The sequence below is a fragment of the Falco biarmicus genome, chromosome 14 (genome assembly GCF_023638135.1).
Source record: "Falco biarmicus isolate bFalBia1 chromosome 14, bFalBia1.pri, whole genome shotgun sequence".
NCBI lineage: Eukaryota > Metazoa > Chordata > Aves > Falconiformes > Falconidae > Falco > Falco biarmicus.
The window spans coordinates 16321013-16341402 of NC_079301.1; the positions used below are offsets into that span (position 1 = coordinate 16321013).

The 20390-nt window shown below is 42.2% G+C and overlaps 1 protein-coding gene across 8 annotated transcripts in view; it reads right to left on the reverse strand.

The window, feature by feature from the left end:
- The window catches only part of KIAA1210 (KIAA1210 ortholog), a 60692-nt gene that overhangs the window by 28547 nt on the left and 11755 nt on the right, over positions 1–20390 (reverse strand). The window contains exons 1-3 of one of the 8 annotated variants that reach the window (XM_056359738.1): positions 17098–17301; positions 8439–8523; positions 839–915 (exon numbers count right to left, since the gene is read on the reverse strand). In XM_056359738.1, coding sequence (XP_056215713.1) covers positions 839–905 — 67 coding nt within the window. In that variant the 5' untranslated portion in view covers positions 906–915; positions 8439–8523; positions 17098–17301. Of the gene's footprint in view, positions 1–838; positions 916–1153; positions 1866–8360; positions 8524–16104; positions 16193–17097; positions 17302–20390 lie in introns of those variants that run through there. The other 7 variants (XM_056359736.1, XM_056359732.1, XM_056359739.1 and 4 more) reach the window with 7 other exon arrangements.

The window sequence follows — 20390 nt, forward strand, 5'->3', positions numbered from 1 at the left end:
AAGTTTGCCAGTGTGCCATGGGTAACCCTGGACTATGTGATAAACTAGGTTAAATTTAAGAAACCAGCCACTGCTGAGCACCCATCATTACACTTTCTTCAACCCCATCCATCTGCCCTGCAGAGTTCAACTGACAGTCACTTTGCCATTTGCTTTTTGATGGTGGCAAAGGTATTTCTAAAGGATAAAGCAAAATGACCTTTGAAACACAAACATTTGATTGCAAGACATTAGCCAAAGAAAAGAAGAAAAAGTATCAAGTGATATGACAGCCACTTATGAAACGCCTCAGCCATGATACTGTTCTTCATATTCACCTATCTCCTCAGGAATAGTCTGAACACTGGCAAAGGGGATTTCCTTTAATTAAGACGACTCTTTGGCATAAGTAGAGAAATTACTTTTTACTTTTTTACTTAATTACATTTAAAGAATAAGTAACAAACGGTTGTCTCTGGCCAGAAGCAGAGAACGAGGCTGCAGCAGGGATACCGGTACAGCTCCCACAGACGGGGGCTGGCTAAACCGCTCAGCCCCCACCTCTGTAGGCTACATCAAAGCAGGCACAACAATGAGCCCTTTAAGTTCTAACATCTTGGTTTTGAAAATCCAAGCCAGAATTGAAAAGAATATCCTCCATCAGGTTATGACCCTCCAGTACTGTACATTAAAAGATCCTTCCCATAATATAGCCAGCTGACAAAGCCACGGAGTTGGGGTTTTTTACAATACAAAAACCAAAACAACACTGCAAAACAAGTCACTACAGCCCCCCCAACCTGAAGAAAATAAATCCCAACTTCCAAATCAGCTATACATTCAGAGAACAACTGCTTACCCGTGCACTCTTCAGCTGTCTCTCCTGTTTCAGGTGACTGTGTGACCTCTGTTGGCCCCGTAGCCATGTTATAGTCACTGAAATAGAGATGAAAGCTTCAGTTAAATTTTAGTCCACTTTCCTAGCAGAATATGGTCCCACCCAACATGAAGAAAGAACATGGCTGGATCCTTTCTGAAACTACATACTCAAATGCTTATCAGAAATATGGCTTGCACACTTTTTTGCACTTCAGCCATGAAGCTTTTCCTCATTTTTCAGTAACACCTATTTCTCCAGCCAAAACTAACAAACCCTCTAATTTCTTGCCAGTACCTCTCTCTTTTTAGTAAACCAGGATCAAAGTTTGCATTAATGAAAGATGTCATTAAACTTGCTCAGCAAAGACTCTAAAGCTTCCCAGCTTCAGAATAATGAACATTTATGATTTCTCTTTTCTAGAGAGTGACAGCTCCATGCTACTGTAAAAAAACATCTTAAGTGCTCTGCTGCTGAGGGTTCATGTATTACAGTGTCTTCACAGCAGGCACCAGGCTAGTCTGTCAGCGTTATTAAAATTAGTTAAGCTTCAGCACTGAAGCATCATCCTGGGCTATGCTACATTTGTGGAAACCAATAGATCAAATTTATTTTGGATTCAGTGCAATCAGCTTTTAGCCACAAGCTTTGAAACCCTATCGCAAGCAGGGCTATTGATCAACCAAATTAGCTGATGGCATCATCTTCCTCCCTGATGAAAACAAAAGTTCAGCCTAGTTTTAAGATCATTCAATGTTAACTGGCTCCGCTATGTATTTTCCAAGACTCCTAAACGGGTGTCTGTTAGACACAAAGGAACTAAGCAGCAGACCACAAGAGTTACAGTACAAATGTCAAGCAACAATAGAAACGTGACAGTTTAGCAGGTCAGCTCATAAATATTGTCCTTTGTTATGGAAGATATCTAGGTGATACATTTACATAGTTAGCAGTTCCAATGTACTGTGTCAGGAGTTAAAGAGTAAGAAATCTTTACAAATAAATGAAAATACCCAGAAACAAATCCTGCTCCCTTTTCTGCATAGACCTCATCTAACAATTTTCCACATCAAAATGGTATAATTTGGCAGTATAACTGCCAAATTAAGTATCTCAACAGCAAGCAAGATTATGATTCTATACCAATTTGACAAATCAGTAAACTATTCTATTTCTTCTGTATCACCCACACATTCTATAATCTGTCATGCCCAAAAGCACTGGAACTTTCCTACAAGCCCACATCCTCAGTTAACCTGAAAAGATAAGGTGCACAAAATCAGAGGCAGAGGCGATAGGACTGTAAAAAAAAAAAGGGGGGGGGGGGGGGGGGGTAGGTGGGAGGTGGGACACGGATGACACACAGACCACAGAGGTAAAAGAAGCAGGGCTCCTGCAAAAAAAAAGAAACAGACCTCAAAGTAAGCTTTCCCTGTGCTAGACACAGATACACAAACTGCCATGCTGCTGTACTGTAGCAGAAATGGAGGAGACAGACTATAGACTGCAGTTTTCTTCTGGTTTGGAACGGATCATCTGTGAGCAGTGAACACAGGAGAGCATTAACACACTGTAGTTCCAAGCAATCTCATCCCAACCTGCTAAAATCAATGAAAAAGTCATTGCAGCAACCAGGACCAATTACACCTTTTCCAAGTAAGAAGCACTGAGGATGTTTTTGAAACATCCTCATGTTGAAACATGTTAGACAGTATTGAGAAGGAACAAAAAAAATAAGACTTTTAAGATTCTCCCTTTTGGATGATCATAACCGTTCAACTCTTCTTCCTTTTTTCCCCCGTGTCTCATCAACTATCCATGCAAATGTCTGCATTTTCTGCATATTTTGATTAAAGTGGTCATCAGCAGACTGTCTCATAGATTCTCTGTATTAAAAAGAATTTTTTTCCCATTTTCCTCCTCAACTTTATAGACCATGCATATTGATTATGTTAGATTTTTCTTGAGGGAAAGGGAAATGCATTTGAAATAAAACATCAAGAAAGCACTCAAAAAATTTCCAAGGACAAACTGGCAAATCCCCAGAGATGAGCTTATTTTCACAGAATGTGAGTGGGCCTGACATCTGGTTCATTTAGACCTCTAACTTCTGCTTTACCCATCTTCAATAAAATCAAAGCAAGAGAAAATGCTGCTTTCAGATCCAGCTTTTCTTTCACCAGCTCTACATTTATTTAAATTATTCAGTCATCTCAGCCGTTCACTCCAAATCCTTCCAGCCTTTGGAGATATTTTGACTGCTGTGTTTATTATAACTGGAAGCATTTATTTCCAATTGGTATATCTTTTATACAAGTAGAACTATAATTGCAAAGCAGTTCAGCTCCGAGGCAGTCTCTTCACAGTTAAATCAGCTCCAGCATTAACTCAATTTTATAGCTGAGTTCTCTGGGGCATATGGAGGTCAAGTGTCAATTGCAAGGGTGCATTGGTTGTTTGCAAATGTGCCCCATTTAGGACCTAATGGTTTGGTGCCTTTGTATACCTCATCACAGGATCATCTTTTTCCAGTGAACTGAAGAGTGACTTGAGGTGAGGGGAAACCATCACAGATTTTTACAAGCTTTAAGTTAGCAAGTATTTAAGCGACAAGAAAAAAAAATACATATATATATGTACAGCAAAGTGTAAGTTCCATCATTAAAAGCTCGATGACACACCCAAAGGAAAGTTAGCAATTAGTCGACACTTAGACTTCTATTTCTGGTGACAGTGAGTTGTACTTTACAGAGAACAGATAGGAAATGTTCTGAGCAACAAACCCTAGCCTGAGGATCAATATAATGGAGAAAAAGAGGACAAAACTCCATCAACACAAATACATGTGAGTGCACAGGCATTAACTGATCGAATCTTCAGACATTCACCACTTCCAGGCCTTAACGACAGCTGGCAGACGCAGCATCAGGATCTATCAATACCATGTATGTTCAGTTCAATCAACTGTATGAACCCTGTGCACCCTGCAAGCTTTCCCAGAGCATTATGCCATTAGAGACAAAGTTTTAAACAAATACCATATGCATATTGATTTCTAGTGATAAAAATATCAGGTTAAATAAATGGCCTTTTAGAGCAGTATTTCTGATACTCTTCAGGCTAGGAGATGCTAGAGGACAGCTGGGAGAAGGAGCTCACAGGGGGGGAAGGAGACTCCCCTCATGGGGGAACAGTCAAGGCAGAGCAGTGACAGACTGATATCTACGGCTGGCCAAGGGAGTAGAGTTGTCAAGTACCAGCTACCGTTTGATTACCACTAGAAGTGGAACAGTGGGCACATTTCTCCAGTCTACAACTTTTTTAATCATGTTCTTATCCTCTCTCCAACAGTACTCACAATCCCTGCATGTGCACAGGCCACAAGATGCTGAGTCTCTCCTAGACACCCTAAAAGCCAGGCCTGGCCATGCCCAGTAAGGCCACTGCAGCAATTCCTGCATAAGGCCATGGAAATGACCGAAAGCTTACTGAGGGCAGCAAGGACTGACTACATGGTGTTCATCTCTCCTTGCACAGGGTGATGGGCTGGGGCATTACATCTACAACCCAATAAATTAACTTGCAAACTGTGAAGTGGCTTCCTATACAGATGCAATCACAACAAAAAATCTGGTATTACTAGACTTTATTTGCATTGCGAGGGTGTATTTTAAAGCAAAAAAAAAAAAAAAAAACCTCCTGCAAAATTGCAGGGCTTGCTTTACTTTCAAAGCAGGCAGCAGGACCTACTTAGCAATCACCACTACCTTCACATGGTTTGATGGTTTAGATCTAGGCTCCCTGCTATCCCATACAAAACTTCTATTAATAACCCTGCTGTGTTGCATTCACTTGAGGCTCTTCAACTCATTAAAGGAACTAATGAGTCTTAAGAGAAAAAAAAGAATCTCCAGGAACTGGAGAAAAATTCCTGTCTCCCTGCTACAAATGGGGCAACTGGCCAGATATTTGGAGTGCTCTATGGGAGGGCAGTGACAGGGAAAAAGAAATAAAGTCCCAGGGTGGTGTTCTGACCATTCCCTCTTCCCAGATGAGTACATTACTGACTACCTACATTGGGGCGGGGCGGGGGAAGCTAAAAGAAGAAAAGACAATTCCCTTTCACTGCTTGGTTTGTGTATTTAAGGACTCCTGGGAAGTTAACATTGTACAGTCCTCAAGTCTCCTGCATTTAACAAAGGCCCAAGACAGACGCTTTCTGCTCAGTCTCAGAAACAGGACACAGCCTCCTTGCTGTCTCTCCAGTGGAGCAGAACACTTGGAGACTGCACAGCAAGGAAGCTCCTACCCCACCTTTAGTGTTTCTTCAGCTTTAGTCCCATGCTTCTGTATAAGCATTCCGGAAGGCCTTATGATAGAGAGATCAAAGGAGATGTTGAATCCTGAACAGCCTCTTTCCTACCCAATAAATGCTTGAGGAAATAAAGACTCAAGAATATAAAGTACTGGATTCAGTTAGCATCTTTATAGCCTACAGAAGATAGACAATGGCAAGCAGCCAAGAGAAAGAGGTGAAATTTTTGCCTGGAGCTTTTAAAGACCAATTTCCTTCACGCTACAAAAATTATTTGAAATCAAGCTTATGCTCCACATTTCAGAACACACACTTTGCACAGCAAGATGGATCATCACTGGGAAATACACTTCCTTCATCTGGTTCTCTAGGCCACCATCCTGCAGCCAGCCTCCCCCAAGAATACATTTCAAGCTACAGCAGGACCTCAGAGAAAGCCCCTCTCTGTTTCTTCTCAGCACCGAGTTTCAAAGAGACAGAGAATGCAGGATGGTCTAGTATTCAGATTACGTTCCGTGGCAAAAAGGTGACTGACAGGTTAAATTTTCACCGCAGCAAAAAGGTGACTGACAGGTTAAATTTTCACTCAGTCTTACTAAAGCACATTAGAGGACTTTGTTCTGACAAAATGTGGCTGATGGCTTTGTTCTCAAGGAACCCTACAAAGCTAACTATCAATGAACTCATTAATCCAATGACACTTAAGTGAAGTAAAGTTTACCCTCTGCTACTCCATGGAACAGGATTTCAGTCAGTCATAAAGCAGCAGCAGAGCCAGCAAGATTCCTATCTCATTTTCACATCCCTTGAGCATATCAGAAGCTCAATAGAAGCCCTTTGCCCTCCATGCAATGAGCAGAGCGAACTGCACTTCCAGGTCCAGGTTCAGGGAACATGCTGAATAGTGTGGGATCCCCACACACCTTTGCTGAAACAGCGTACGACCCAACATGACAGCAGGAACTGGGATCTGACCTTGCACAGCTGATCCCATTGTACTCTTGTATACTGTAGTGTTTCTAGGATGAAAATCCCAGCTTTTTTTACCAGCTCCTAGCTGGTATGTCCCTAGCCAGACCGTGGCCGTTTTAGGTAAGCACAAGAGAACAGCACAAACAGCAGTTTACATTAGGACTCTTGCTACTGCCTCCATTGATAACAGCGAGGGGAAGAGTTTACATTGTTACTGAATATTGCTCTTGTCATTTTCACAGGAGGGAGAGTTTAAGAAAGTGTAAGGTCCTTTTCCAAGGATTACCAATGATACAGTAATAGTGGCGATCAGGAAGTCTGGATAAGCACCTAGATAATATTTAATATCAATAGAATACTCTCCCAGGATAAGTTATGACCAGGGGGTCATAATTACCCACAGCAACAGGCAGCATTCACCTCCTACCCTTGAGGAGATTTCCAGAGCAAACAACCATTCACATAAAGAGATCCATTCACAGCTTTCACACACTTTGCCTTCAGCCAACACCCCCTCACTGCCCTCTGTCCCCACACCTTGGCTTCTCTGAGAAGGCTTGTCAGAAGACAGGCCCCAATGTGCTGAACTCTTTTAACCTACAATCTGCTTTGAGAAGCCTCTGTCTGACAGCAGTTCTGAAGGATTTCTGCTATTCAGCAGTGCCTGAAGCATTATGTGCTGCTCTCCTAGTGAGTGTGTGTGTAACACTAATGGAAAGCAGCTGGTGGGCTGAAGCTGACTGAAAAAAAAAAGTAACAGGAGGAAATGCCTTTCATACAGTCGCACAGGCTCAGTCTGTAATTGTGTGAGAAGCCAAAAGGATAAGCAGGGGGAAGGGCAAATGAGACAAAAACGTTCATAAGCTACTACAGAAAAAAAGTGGAAATGCACTCTGTTACCAGTCCAGGAACTGGGAGAGTAAATGCCTCCGTCCCCTGCACGCTGCCTGGTCTCCACTCCCTCTCAGCAGTCATGCCATTTGCTACATCACTGCAGAACGGTCACCCTGCACGTGGGAACACAACTGCAGCGTGCACACGCAGGCCTGTGTCACCTTAAAGCTGCAGCAGGTACCAGCAGCAGAGCAGCTGTTAGTTTGTACTGAGCTCAAGATACCAAACTGAAGTTGAAACTACTATAGCTTTGCAACGCTTGGCACCCAGGCCAGATAGATCAACCTGTTTTGGACATGCCACTTCAAGCTGCCCTTGTACACCTAATCACTCTGCAGTGCTTGTTAGCATGACCTTGTGTAGTTACTGTCAGTGCAAGGATCTCCACTGCAAGTTTCTATCTGCCCAGACAACAGAGCAAATATCTACCTGTTTGCCAAAATCTAAACAAAATGTTTCTGAATAGCCCGTCCCTGATAATAATTTATCACATAGTTTTTCCAGTGTATTTTCTAATCTGCACCAATCAGGAGAAATGTGACAGACCTTTGCTCAGACCAAGACTGGCACTAACATGGTCATCATCTAAGCACACGCAAGAGCTCAGCCAGTATTTTGGGCCCAGACTGCCTCTGTTTTTAAGGAATGTACATTAAATGACCCAGCTGAATTGCACTATTTGGCATTAGCATAGGAATAAGTCAGTGCTTTTCCCGTGTAGTAATTCTTTTTCTTCACACTACCACACTGGGGAAATTCAGGAAACAGCTGGAATGGGGATCTTCTTCCACTCTTCCTAAAAAGATGGAAAAGCAGCAGTAGTCATCCAGCAACTGTGCTAAAGAGCTAGTACCATGCCAACAGTAAGAGACACTCTTAAGATCTACTTGACACGGATGCATTTCGAGTAGTTGGGAGGGAGGGGGAACATACATTTAAAAATCAAGGATATAACCAAAGGCTGCCTTTGCCAGTTTGGGAGCTACACCCAGTAAGTGTTACTGCCTTTGGAAACAGTTTCAAAGAGCAAAGCAACAGGAAACATCAAGCCACTATCACTAAACAGCAGGCATGCCTCATGCTGGCAGAGTCAAGATGTCAGAGAGTTAAGAATGGAAATAAAAGTAAAGCTTACTGTCTCTGCCTCTCCATGTGGCTAATTCAACAAATGCACATAATTTTCCATCCCAGACCTGGGTGGTGGGCATATTTGGCCACTGTTTTCTAGCTTGTGCATGTGCTTTTTACCCCCTCTCCAAATTCCTAATTAATTTTGCTCCACCTGTGGCCTCCCAACGTAAAGTTAGATGACTGATATCTGACCTGTGGTGTGCAGAGCCCTGGGAGTCCACGGGCTGCTTCACGGGGATCAGCAAAAGGTAGCTAAGGAAAGGAGTTTACCATCAGCCGGCTTCAACATGCTCTACAGGGGCTTGAAAAACTGCATGTCTGAAAAAACTCCATGGAAATTGCCAATATCTGCAAACTGTGAAGGTGACAATTATTAGTTTAAACAGTAAAATCTCTAAGACAGAGATCATCTTTTAAACATATCCTAGCAGATGGAGACTACTGGGCTGGGACTTGGGAGAATTGGCTGATTTTCCTGGCTCTGCCGCTGGATAAAAGGGCAAATTACTGGACTGACAGCAGTAGTCAATTTATTTATCACTCAGCTTTGAGTTTCTTTACCGGTGGAATCGAGATGGTCACACTGAATGCCTGGAAAGCTTACAAGCCCTATGGGGAAGTTAAGCACTACCTCCACTATGGGAGACCAGCATGCTGGAATCATACCCACTGACACTGCCAACAAAAAGATGAATAACAAAACCCATAAAATTTCGCAAGAGTAGCATGCATATCTGCCATACTCCTGTATTTGAGTCTCACACTGATTTCCAAGACCTAATTCTCACAGTATATGAAGAATCATTTCATCCTGGGCCTGAAAGAAAGAGTCTGGAGGCATTTTTACCAAATTAAGCTGTTTGAATATTGCAGGGGAAATGAGGCTGAAACAATAGTGAACTGAATGCCAGAACCGAAACATGGGACTTAAGACTATGTTTAAATCTTTCTGTTTTTTAAGGTTTTTCCAAAACAGTCACTTATCCCTCAATTTGTGGGTTAAAAAGCAGCTTAAGGATGGCGAAAAAAAACCCCAAACTTTCAGACAGATCAAAATTCCCAGGACACATTTCTACCAAGAGGAGATAGTATAGGTATTTAATGCCCAAGAATTCAAAGTACACTGAAAAAAAGGAGAGGCTAACAGAAATTTCCAGGGTGAACTGTGTTACAAATTTTCACTCTGAAGATCAAACTGTCATAAAAACAGTGAGCCATCTTTTGGCTACAAGAAAGCAAATAAAACACAGGCTTTGTGGTCTCAGAGGCTGCCTTTGGCAGGAAGCTCAGGAAATCTCTCTTCATGTGAAGTCCCAAAACCTAGTTGGGGCAACATCTACTGCCTGCACACACACAAAAATAAAAACAAAGCCAGCTCCTTCCTATGTTGAAACATACTGTGTCTGGCTGGCTAAACCCCCTGAGTTCCCACTGCCTGCGGGTATTTCTGGAATTCAGACCCCATTTTGGCTCCTGATCAAGGAAGGTCTGGGGCAGCTTCTAGCCTTGTAGAAGGAACTCTTCTGCAGCTATGTGTGAACTTTGGGGGTCTCCCTTTTTTTGCTCTAAAGGAAACCTCCTGCTGTCCCTGCTCTTCACTCGTGGCTGCTCTCTCTGAAGCCTCAAGTTAGGCAGCTTCTGAAGTACACTTGGTCTTGAAGCACATGGAGAACTGTTAGAACCAAGGGAGGTAATACATGTGCTTAAAGCAGCTTCTGAGCCATTCCTGTCCCAAGGGCATCTACTGACTTTCCTCTTTAGTATGAGCAACCACAAAAAAGGGATCCTGCTTCTCCAGGATTCCAGACACAAATACCTCTCTAAAATAGGATCATATTAAATAAGATTATCTGAGCTAATGCTGTTTTGCACCAATGAAGTATCAAGCTGTATTCAACTGTGTTTTGAAGAAGGTGATACGGTAGCATCAGGCAGCAGAGAGGTTGCATGACAGTAGAAAAACCCAGGCGGGTGACAAAAAAGCAAGAACTGCAAGATGGGGTACTGACAAGTAGGCAGTGGCGGGGGGAATCAGATGTGAACAGACATTCTGTAAGGTCTTCACAGGCCAAGGCTACAAGAAAGGAAGCAATAAGACAATCTGCTTTTTTTGAAGGAAAGCAATGAAGTTTCCACTTCTGGAACATTCCTTTCACTAAACGGAGATGATGGAAAGCAGTTTGACTGCTAGAGTGAACTAGCAAACAACTCCTCTGCACCTCTGTCAGATCTGTATTTTCCCATGTGCACAGACAGCTTGATGATTAACATGATGTCTGCATCATAACTCTGAGCTAGAGCATTCAAATACATGCCATTTGTATCCGAACTACTGTGTGGATCAGAACCACGCTGTTAGATGAGCAATACTTACAAGCCCTGGCAAAAGCACACAGTTAACATATTTTTGAGAATGAATAAGCATAAATGAATTCATCATGAATAAAAGTCAAACGTAGTTCACTAATTAGCACCAGATTCTTGAAACTCAGAGGCCAAAAGAAACAAGCACCACAAAAATCTGAAGCTGGAAAGCTGCCTTAGCTCTGGCTAGATGGTTAAAAATCATAATCAGGCAGCTTTGTCTGCACAGTCAAGTTACCCTGCTCCAGTGGAGAGGGCTACAATCCCCTCTAACAGTGTACTGATTTGGGCTGGGACAGGGTTCATTTTCTTCACAGTAACTAGTATGGATCTACATTTTGGATTTGTGCTGGAACAGCGCTGCTGACACAGGGGTGTCTTCGCTATTGCTGAGCAGGGCTGGCACAGAGCCAGCCAGTGGGCTGGGGGGCACAAGGAGCTGGGAGGGGGCACAGCCGGGGCAGGTGACCCCAGCTGACCCAGGAGATGTCCCACACCGTATGGCATCATGCTCAGCATATAAAGCTGGGGGAGGAGGAGGAATGTGGGGACGTTTGCAGCGATGGCGTTTGCCTTCCCCAGGCACCGTCACGCGTGCTGGAGCCCGGCCGTCCTGGGGATGGCTGAGCACCGCCTGCCCATGGCAGGTGCTGGATGAACGCCTTGGGCTGCTTTGCTTGTGTGCGTGGTCTGGCTTTACCTGTTAAACCGTCTTTATCTCAATCCATGAGTTTTCCCACTTTTATTCTTCTGATTCTTTCCCCCATCCCAACAAGTGGAGGGAGCAAGCAGCTGCGTGGGACTTAGCTGCTGGCTGCGGTTAAACCACAACAGTCACAAAGGTACCAATAAGCTATAGCATGGTGGCAGGATACGATAGACCACAGAATACCTTGTACCTATATGAATGCAGCAGCAACACACCGGTATAATGACACAGTTAAAAAATGAATAATGATGTATGTGGCCCAGGTCTCAGCTTTCTCATGCACGTTGTGTTGGAAATGTTGAGCTGTTAGGACAACCCTGACTGTTAACGCAGTGATGATCTGCATCTGCAAGCAAACTCAGACGGGACATGAACTGGTTGACTTTTTTTGTTTGTTTGTTTAAACAGTGACTCCCACAATGGAGTCTTGGAGGGCCACCTGCCATCTTGATAAAAATTATTATGAATAATATAACAAGATTTTAAAAAAAATCAAAAAGTTTGCAGTTATTATTTGCTGTATTCAAAATACTGTTTAAAACACCTTAATCCATCATATTTTCACCAACCTTGAAACTACAACAGATTTAATGCAGAACTGTACGTTTGGATCATGTTAGAGCACAGCACCTCCTGCTCAACTGTTTTCTTATAGCAGCAACCTTTAGGAGAAATTACGGGGGGGAATCAACCTTGGAATTACCTTGGGATTTTCTTGATTTCCCCACAGACAGACTTATCTCAGATTTTCCTAAGTTTGGCTAGTAATCAGCTCTAGCTGCCCTACACCAGCTCAGGTAATTATCTACTGGAAGTACAGATTGGACCTACTACATCTTTGTCTCACTTATCTATAGACAGATTTCAGCTTCTAAAGCCAATTCTAGGCCTTCGCAACACGGCTATTAAACTTTCTAGACCTCTGTACAAGGAGGAAATGACAAATTCATCTCTCCAGTTGGCTGTAAAGGTACAAGCTAGACACTTTGAGCAGCAGTTTTTGTATAAGAAGAGAACACAAGGCAAAGTTATGACAAGATGTTTTCATTGCTCAGTCTGGCAAAATAATGTAGACAAAAAACCTGCCAAATGGTGCAGAAAAGTGAGAATCACACTCGGCAGATTGTCCCAAACCAAGAATTTTCTGCTCCACTGCAAGAGAAGTCGGACAGGCAGCATTAGAGGTGCATATCTGCCAAATACTCAGCACCTTAGTGATAGGGAAAGGGATGTTCTGCTGAAAGCAAACTGGCATGCCTGGTTGGAATTCTTCTGCCTACAGACAGCAAACGCGCCGCATCATGGTGGCTGCTAAAACAAACACTGTCCAGGGAGAAGCATGAACAGAACAAGGACTCGGAGGCACGGAGTGACTCACTGGTGTATTAAGCCAGAACTGAGCTTCTTGCACAGAGGTGAATCAAATGGAATGAATCAACAAAGAGAAATAGTTGATCTTTTTGTTAATAATACAGCACTATTGTACTAATTGTGCTCAAATGCTTGCAGTGCCATGGCTCTGCTACCTCCTGACTGCTTTTGTTCACCCTCTCTACTATTCTTAAGTAAGAAAACAGCACTTAAGCCTCCACACATTTAATACCAGGCATTGTAATGAACAATTCCTGTGGGCTGAAGACAAAATACTCACAAATGTCCAAATGCTCTGTATAATTGCCATGTACAGGAACATGTTCATAGGTTGCATATTCAAAGATTCCACTGAAAGACTCCCAATGTCCAAGGATTCCTTCCACCTCAGCTCACCCTCTCTGACTTGGCCCCAGCTGGGAGAGCTCTCCGCTTTCTACAAAAGCACAGCACTTCTGTCCAATGCTGTGCCTCTTGCACCTATTTCTTGATACCCAGTATTGTCACCCCTGTGTAGATCCAGGGAGTCTCTGCACTGATGAACTAGCTTTGCTGGGCAGGAAGCACCTTTCATCCTCAGATGTTTTCATCTCAATAAAAAAAAACATGGAAAAACTGAAAATGAGTAATTCTTGCCCTCCCTGGGAAATATTGTGTTAAAGTGGTGTAAAGACAGGTACACAAACACATTTCAGAATTCCAAAGTGTTCATGTGAAGAATTTCACCTCACCAGAATTCACTGGCCACACAGGCAGACCCCCTAGATCACCATGGGACCACAGCACTAGCTCTGCCACAGCTTCCAGGCAGCATGCACCAACATGGAAGCCACACGGCCTCCTGACAGCTGCCAGCCCCACTGAGCCTATGGACCGCTGCTGAGCCAAGCCAAGCCCAGGTATGTGGAGGATGCCACAGGCAGGGATAGCCAGGGAACTCAGCATCTCACTTTAAACAACCTGTGAGTCCTGGAGAGATGCTCCATATCTAAAACTGTGCCAAAGAGCAGTGTCATGTACTGTGGACAGTCAATAAACATAGCTACTTAGACCCCATGGTGATGACATGCCTCCAAAAAGTGAGAGAGGCCACAGGAGGCGAACAAGCTGCTGACAGAGAAGAGCCAAGCGTTTTAAACTGCCCCATTACTCACAGTGCCAAGTTGCTACTTTGATAGCAGTTTGTGGAGCTTTAAAACACTTCCAATCCACTTGCTAGTGTCCAAGCTAAAACAGCAGCTGCTTGCTGTGGAGGGGGAACCAAAGGCTCTAAGGACTCCACACACATATAACAGCTGTAAAAAGCGTATTACGCACCAAGGACCAAGGGACTTCTGGCACTCCTTCCACTGTCCTCTACAAGCCTCTCCAACAAGAGGGCTTGGGGTGAAGGTGTGGGAAGCAGTGAACAGACATCTGAGCCTACTTGGTTATCCATCATGTGGACAGCACCATACCATCTTTGCAATAATCCCAGTAAACACCAAAACCACTTCCTGATGCTCAGCTGAACAGGCAACAATGCAAGCTACAGCAACACAGAAACAGCACCTAATCCAGAAAACACATTTTACTCAATTTCATGGTCATAACATCATTCCACATGTGCAATGACTTCCATCTCAAACAATCCAAAAATGTATTGAAAATTACACTGATGCATCCCTTGTTCAACTCAGTTTACTCAGATGCTGAACCTCTTTGCAGGACAAGAGTGCACATCAAAATTTTCTGATCATTTCGGACTATAAGAAAAGAACACAGTATCCCACTGGAAGTGCAGAGCTTGGCATAGCAAAGACATTCAAACTGAAATATGTCCATAATTCTGGGATTGCTCATGAAAGGCACCATGAAGCCCTGAGTGACCACATTAAGTACAGAACAGTTAAATACATTTCCTTACAGTCTGCTACAGAAACCAGTTCTGAGCTGGCATGCAAAGCCTTCAGCCAAATATTTTATATAGCTTCTAGCATACTATATTTGTCTTTGGAAATTGGCAGTTTGTGTTGACCATCAGTGAACCTTACTATTCAAGCAACCACATTTTCAGCTCATAACTATATATTTGGCTAGTACCAAAAATTGAGCAATGTATAAAAAGATCCCTCCACAGACTTTAGAAAACTTCATCATATCTGTCCAGGTCTAATATTTATTTCTGGCACCATACTAGGATGAAGCACAACAAAACTTTGCAACAAGGATGATGAGCTATAAACATAGTAGAATAACAATTTAAGATTATTCAGAATCCAGATGCTGGTCAAAGAGAAATATGAAAGCAATCTACAACTTTCATTTCAGTGGAATAGCAGCCAAGATCGGGGCTGTGATGAAGAATTACCTGGTGGATACCTTTGGGCATTATTTTTTTTTTGTGACATCTCATAAAAGAACATTAACAAAGCACAGAGACAGGAGACTCTGCACAAAGATCAGATTCAGCCATACATTATCCATGTATCAAGACAGAGCCTTTGCTTCCCCTTGAAAAATGTGGGGGAGTGAAAGTAAATGTGACAGCAACACAGCAGAGCACTACCCAAAGCAACTTTTAAAACAGCCCAGGTGCGTTAGCTAGATCCAGCAGCATAAAGCCCTGGATGGACCCCCTCTTTCTCAGCATCAGTGGCAGGTTTTATGGCCTTCACTGAGCTCTACATTGCTTTGTCTAAATCACTACTGGCACCCAAGCCAATTGTTTAAAACATAAAAGTAATTTCATTCCAAAACAGCTTTCATTCAGAAAGCAAAGTAACTCCTACAGGTCAAATGACCATGTGAGGATTTAGGAAAGCCGTTCCAGTGACCCATTTGTCCAGAAGGACAAACACTTCATGTCAAACTCCAACTAAATTTAATCCAAAATTAATTTCAGGCTAAAAACATCACTGTTACTGCAATTGGTGTCTTAGATTCATTTTAACTGCCAATAATCACAGCCAAAGCAGCATATAAAATTTGTAAAGACTGCAGAGTATTAATAGTTGCACTAATCCACTTGGGAACACATCACAGGGCTGAAAGAACAGATCAAGGAATACAATCTATACACATATCAAGTGTAAAGACATAACTGAAGAGTAACAAGAAAGAAGAATTTGTTGATGAAAAAAAACCCTATTCCCCACAGATCAGGTGGAGATCCACCAGTAAAGAAGAGATTGTATGCCACATGAAAAAAGCTTCACCCACCCGGCCTTTATAGCCTCTCTCAGACCTCCAAGTTTGTTTTAACTTCATTAGATGCTGGAGGGTTTGGGGGAAAAACAACTTAGCATAAAACAAACAATGTAAATTGATTTTTCTTTCAAGTGTCAATCCTCCTACCTTCATCAGGACTCACTCTTAGCCCTTTTGCTAGTTCTGATTGCATTCTTCCCCTTTATCTAAGGCAGACTTACTCTCCAAATATTAATTCCTTCTCATAGACACTGTTAGAAATTTCAAAGGAAGACAAAAGTCAATATGGGATGGAAATGCTACCTGAAATCCAACAAGATTGATGTGCCTTTGAAAACGCCTCTTTCCACTAGCATAATGTGAGACAAACTGTTGGTATGAGGGATACAACCTTTAGGAGAGAGACAAGGAGAAAGAGTGAATCTTTGAACTACCTATTTTTCCCTCTGCTAAATAGGACTTACCCATACATTTAGCTATCAGCATTCACATCTTAAGCCTTGAGATACAACTTTGCTTGCCTTTCACTGTGCATTTCCACTTTCTGTAATCTCATACTGTGTGCAAGAATAGAGCCCTCTACAGTCTGCTAAAGCAAAACATGATGAAAAACCACTGTTCAGTTTTTGCAACAGAAAATTTTGTTCCATTCCTTAGCAGGGACAATGTCAAAAGAAAACTAGAATGTATCTTCATGGTGGTTTAAAGCACAAATACTAACATGCATTGTTGCATCCTCTTCTACCTTTACAGTCTGCTCCAACAGAATTATGTCAGTGAAGCAATAAAAAAAAATATTTCCTTTAAATACAACCAAATCTCTCAACGGGGAGCAACTACAGAATCAAACCTCAGGTTCCTTATATAAAAACTGAGCACATCAAGTTCTCAAAGAGCATTTACTGCCAGATTCTAAATGAACATTTTTTAAAAGCCAGTGTGCATTTCTGTATTTCTCATTTTTATGTGTTAATAAATAAACAATATAGCTAATCAATAAGGAAGACAACATTTTCCTTCTTGTTATAATTAGAGAGGAAAAGATTCTTAACTCCTTTTTCAGCATTTCATGTTTATACCTCTGAAGAAAAAAAACATGACCAATTTTGATCAATTTGGTATTTCAGGCAGGAATGATTTTTCACACTTTTGTACTCAGAATGGTACTTCAGTCTCAAGGTATAAGCATTTTTTTCAGTGCTGCTGCTAAAATACAACAAAGACAGAATTTCAAAGTACCCACTAGCCTCAGCTCAGTTTGGAAAGGTGGAGGGGAGGGCTTAGCATGGCACTTACTTTTTACTTTTCAGGCAACCGTAGAATCCAGCCATGGTCCTTCCCGGGAGGCATGTGTGCATTTAATTCATCCTTGTGTGTGGATGCCAGCACAAAGATTCTGCTTCGTATCCTGCTCACCAAATGCCCACACACGCACACAAGAAAGCCAGCATGCCGATGCAATTACTAGCCAGATAAAGTTCCTGATCTGAGGCCCTCAGACTCTGCTGAACTGGGTCCAAGGAGGGCTGTGCCTGTTCCATACATGGTTATGAATTGTTAACTCCCCCTTTTCCTGTCTCCTTCCAGCTCTTGGTAAGCACAGCATCCTAAGTGTAAAATACCATATGGCATTTGATTCTGTCTCCCTGTGGGACTAATGAGAGGCTTGGTTGTAATTAGGATGTGAAGAAGCCCTGAGGAGATTAATTTTTATTGTTATTTTTTAGGCAGAGAAAGGCTACAGAAGATACTTGCAACATCTTTGAAATAACCACTAAAAACCGTAATCATTTCCAGCACATAAGGGGTGCATGGGACCTTCCAGAACAGGCATTATCCCATCTCACTGTAAATCACAATCTATTCTAACAAGCTATTCTGCACATTAACAGAAGAAAAATAAATAAATAAATATATCCATGCAATATTGCAAGGTCAGGCAAAAAGCTCTGGGCTTTAAAGTAGCCAGCACACCCACAGGAGAAAAATACTGCCTGGTGATGCCCTCTGACAGTACACTAACATTGTTACTACCGCAACTAAAGGAGACCTTCACTGGGTCTGGAAGGAGGAAAATGGCTATGGTTTAATGCTGGGGAACATAAACCTCAAGCAGCTTCATTCACAGGGGTGACCCAAGCCCTGGGGACAACATAGCCACACACATTTCTGACATTACATTGTATTAAATTCATATGGAAATGAATCCACACCATGGCTGTTAATGACCCCTGTTGAGGTAAAAGCAGAGAGATGAGGCAAGACATTGTTTGTGCTGCCTGCACACAGCTAGGGAGTACCAGCAGCCAGTAACAAAGTGTTAGCCTGTTGCTGGAGTCATATGTCTTGGTGAGAATCTCAGCTCTTGAAAAAAACCCACATGCTTGCATATTTAAATAAATTCATAATTGTCAGAATTGCAAAGGAAAGATTTACACTCATTCCTAAAAGATCAGAAGAAAACCAATTTATTTTTGGTTTTCAGCCTAGTACATAGTATTTGAATCCTTGGGTCTGGCAAGCCAGTAAGAGGGAGTATTTATACAAGTGTTTCTATATGAGTTAAAGGCATTGAGTAACAAGACCAGATCTAGGGTGGAGCAGTTCTTCTGGAATACCTGGGAAAAATATTTTATTTTAACACCTTTCCCATACAAGAGACATGGAGGTTGAGAAATGCACCTCAGCTGAGAAGTCCCATAACTGACTCAGCTACATCAAATTCGTAACAGTGCAGAACTTTCCAATCTATGAACAGACAACTCCATTTGTCATTTTTCTATAAAGCCTCCCACACAAAGGAAAGCCATGACACAAATAATAAAATGCAAGAGCCATCACAAACAGGAACCAAATTATATTCTAGTCTAGTTTCCCACTTAGCAGGAAGAGAAAGCCTCTACAAGCAGTCAACTTCAATGCCATCCACAGAACTGCAAATCAAACCTGACCTCAAGCAGATACACTTTCTCCCTCTTGGGAAAAGACAAAGAATCAAAAATACAATGACACTACTTCAAGTTTTACCCAAATGAGTTTCACTGTTGTCCTGAATTACTGCACTACTGCACTAGTCAAGATAACTTCACGGTGAACTCCGAATCCTAACAGGAAAAGGGTAGCTAAAAAGCATTAGTCTCCACCCATCAGAAAGCCCACAAAAAAAACCCAAAAAACAACAAACAAACAAAAAGAGGTCAAAATTAAGGATCCGACTACTGGGTAACGACCACCAAGAAGGAATTCCTGGAGATTACTGAAGAAACCTTCTGATGGGCTTAATATACAAACCCTTGGATGTAGGATTGCACCTGAAACCTGCCTGGCATTTAGTTCAGAAAATACTGCCAATGGAAACATTTATAGTAAGAAATAAATGAGACCTCATGAGAAAGTCACAATTGTATTTAAAAGCAAGAAAGATCAAATGGCCTTCCAGTGGGAAGACCCAATCCCTAAAGCCAGTGGAAGGGTGTAATCCTGACGGCTTTGGAAGAATTTCATCACTTCAACTGGTGTAGAATATGGCCCACAAGCTTCAGAAGATCAAACTTTTTGCTAACATGAAGCAGATTCCCTGTCTCCTAACCTCCTCAGATGGTGTGCCTTCAGAATATGCTTCCTTTCATTATTATTTTTTCTTTCATTTATTTTTGTCTTGAAGTTACTTACTTGAACATGCAAATCTTCATCTGTTGGGTTCCATTTAGGTCAAACATAGCCCTGTTCCCAGGAACTGACAGTTTAGCAAAACACATTTCACCATCTAGAAACCTCCTTACTTTCTAAGAGGCACAGACTAGTAAACATTCATTAAAAATAATTACACCACCTCAGGATTTAATCCTTTTTGATTCTCTATCTTCATATCAGTCTCCAAGCCACTTCATGGTCTTTTCCAACCTAAATGATTCTATGATTCTACAATCCTATGGCAGCATTTATTATTCACTGCTCTGCCTTCCTATCACTAGCACAGCTCCCAGAGGCTACACATTGAGCTTTTTGGGTACAGATCTGAAATCTGAGATGTTGATAAACATCATGGCTCTACATCCACAGGCAAATCAGTGGGAGTAAGCAGTTACGTACTGTACCCCAGGTCTGACAGCCAAAGAGCCAAAGACGTTAGCTCTTCATTTCTGAAGTGCTAAAGTAAATGGGCCGCTCTGCTGCTGGTTAGTTAATTAAAACTGTTTCCAGCTTGGAAAGTAGACGAACGCCAAATAGACACAGAATATGGACTTTGGCAATGTAAAGATGTTTCTTAAAGATAGGGAAGGCAGCAAGCTTAAACACCTGGAAGTTGAATCAGATCTGGATTTCCTCTAAAGTTTGTGACTTGGCTTGACTGAAATAGACCAGTCTAGGCTCACTTTAATTTGAAAATTATGGCCTTCCCCACTGACTTCTTCAAACTCTGTGTCGCCACTTTCCCTCAACAACCCAACATTGCACCACCCTCCTGTGATCACTGCACATCCAAATCGGCCTTGCTTCACCTTCTGAGTCTGCAAGGAGAACAAGCAGTCCAGGTGGCAAGCTGCCCTCCCGCAGCAGCACCGGCAGGGATGAAGAGATAGCAGCAG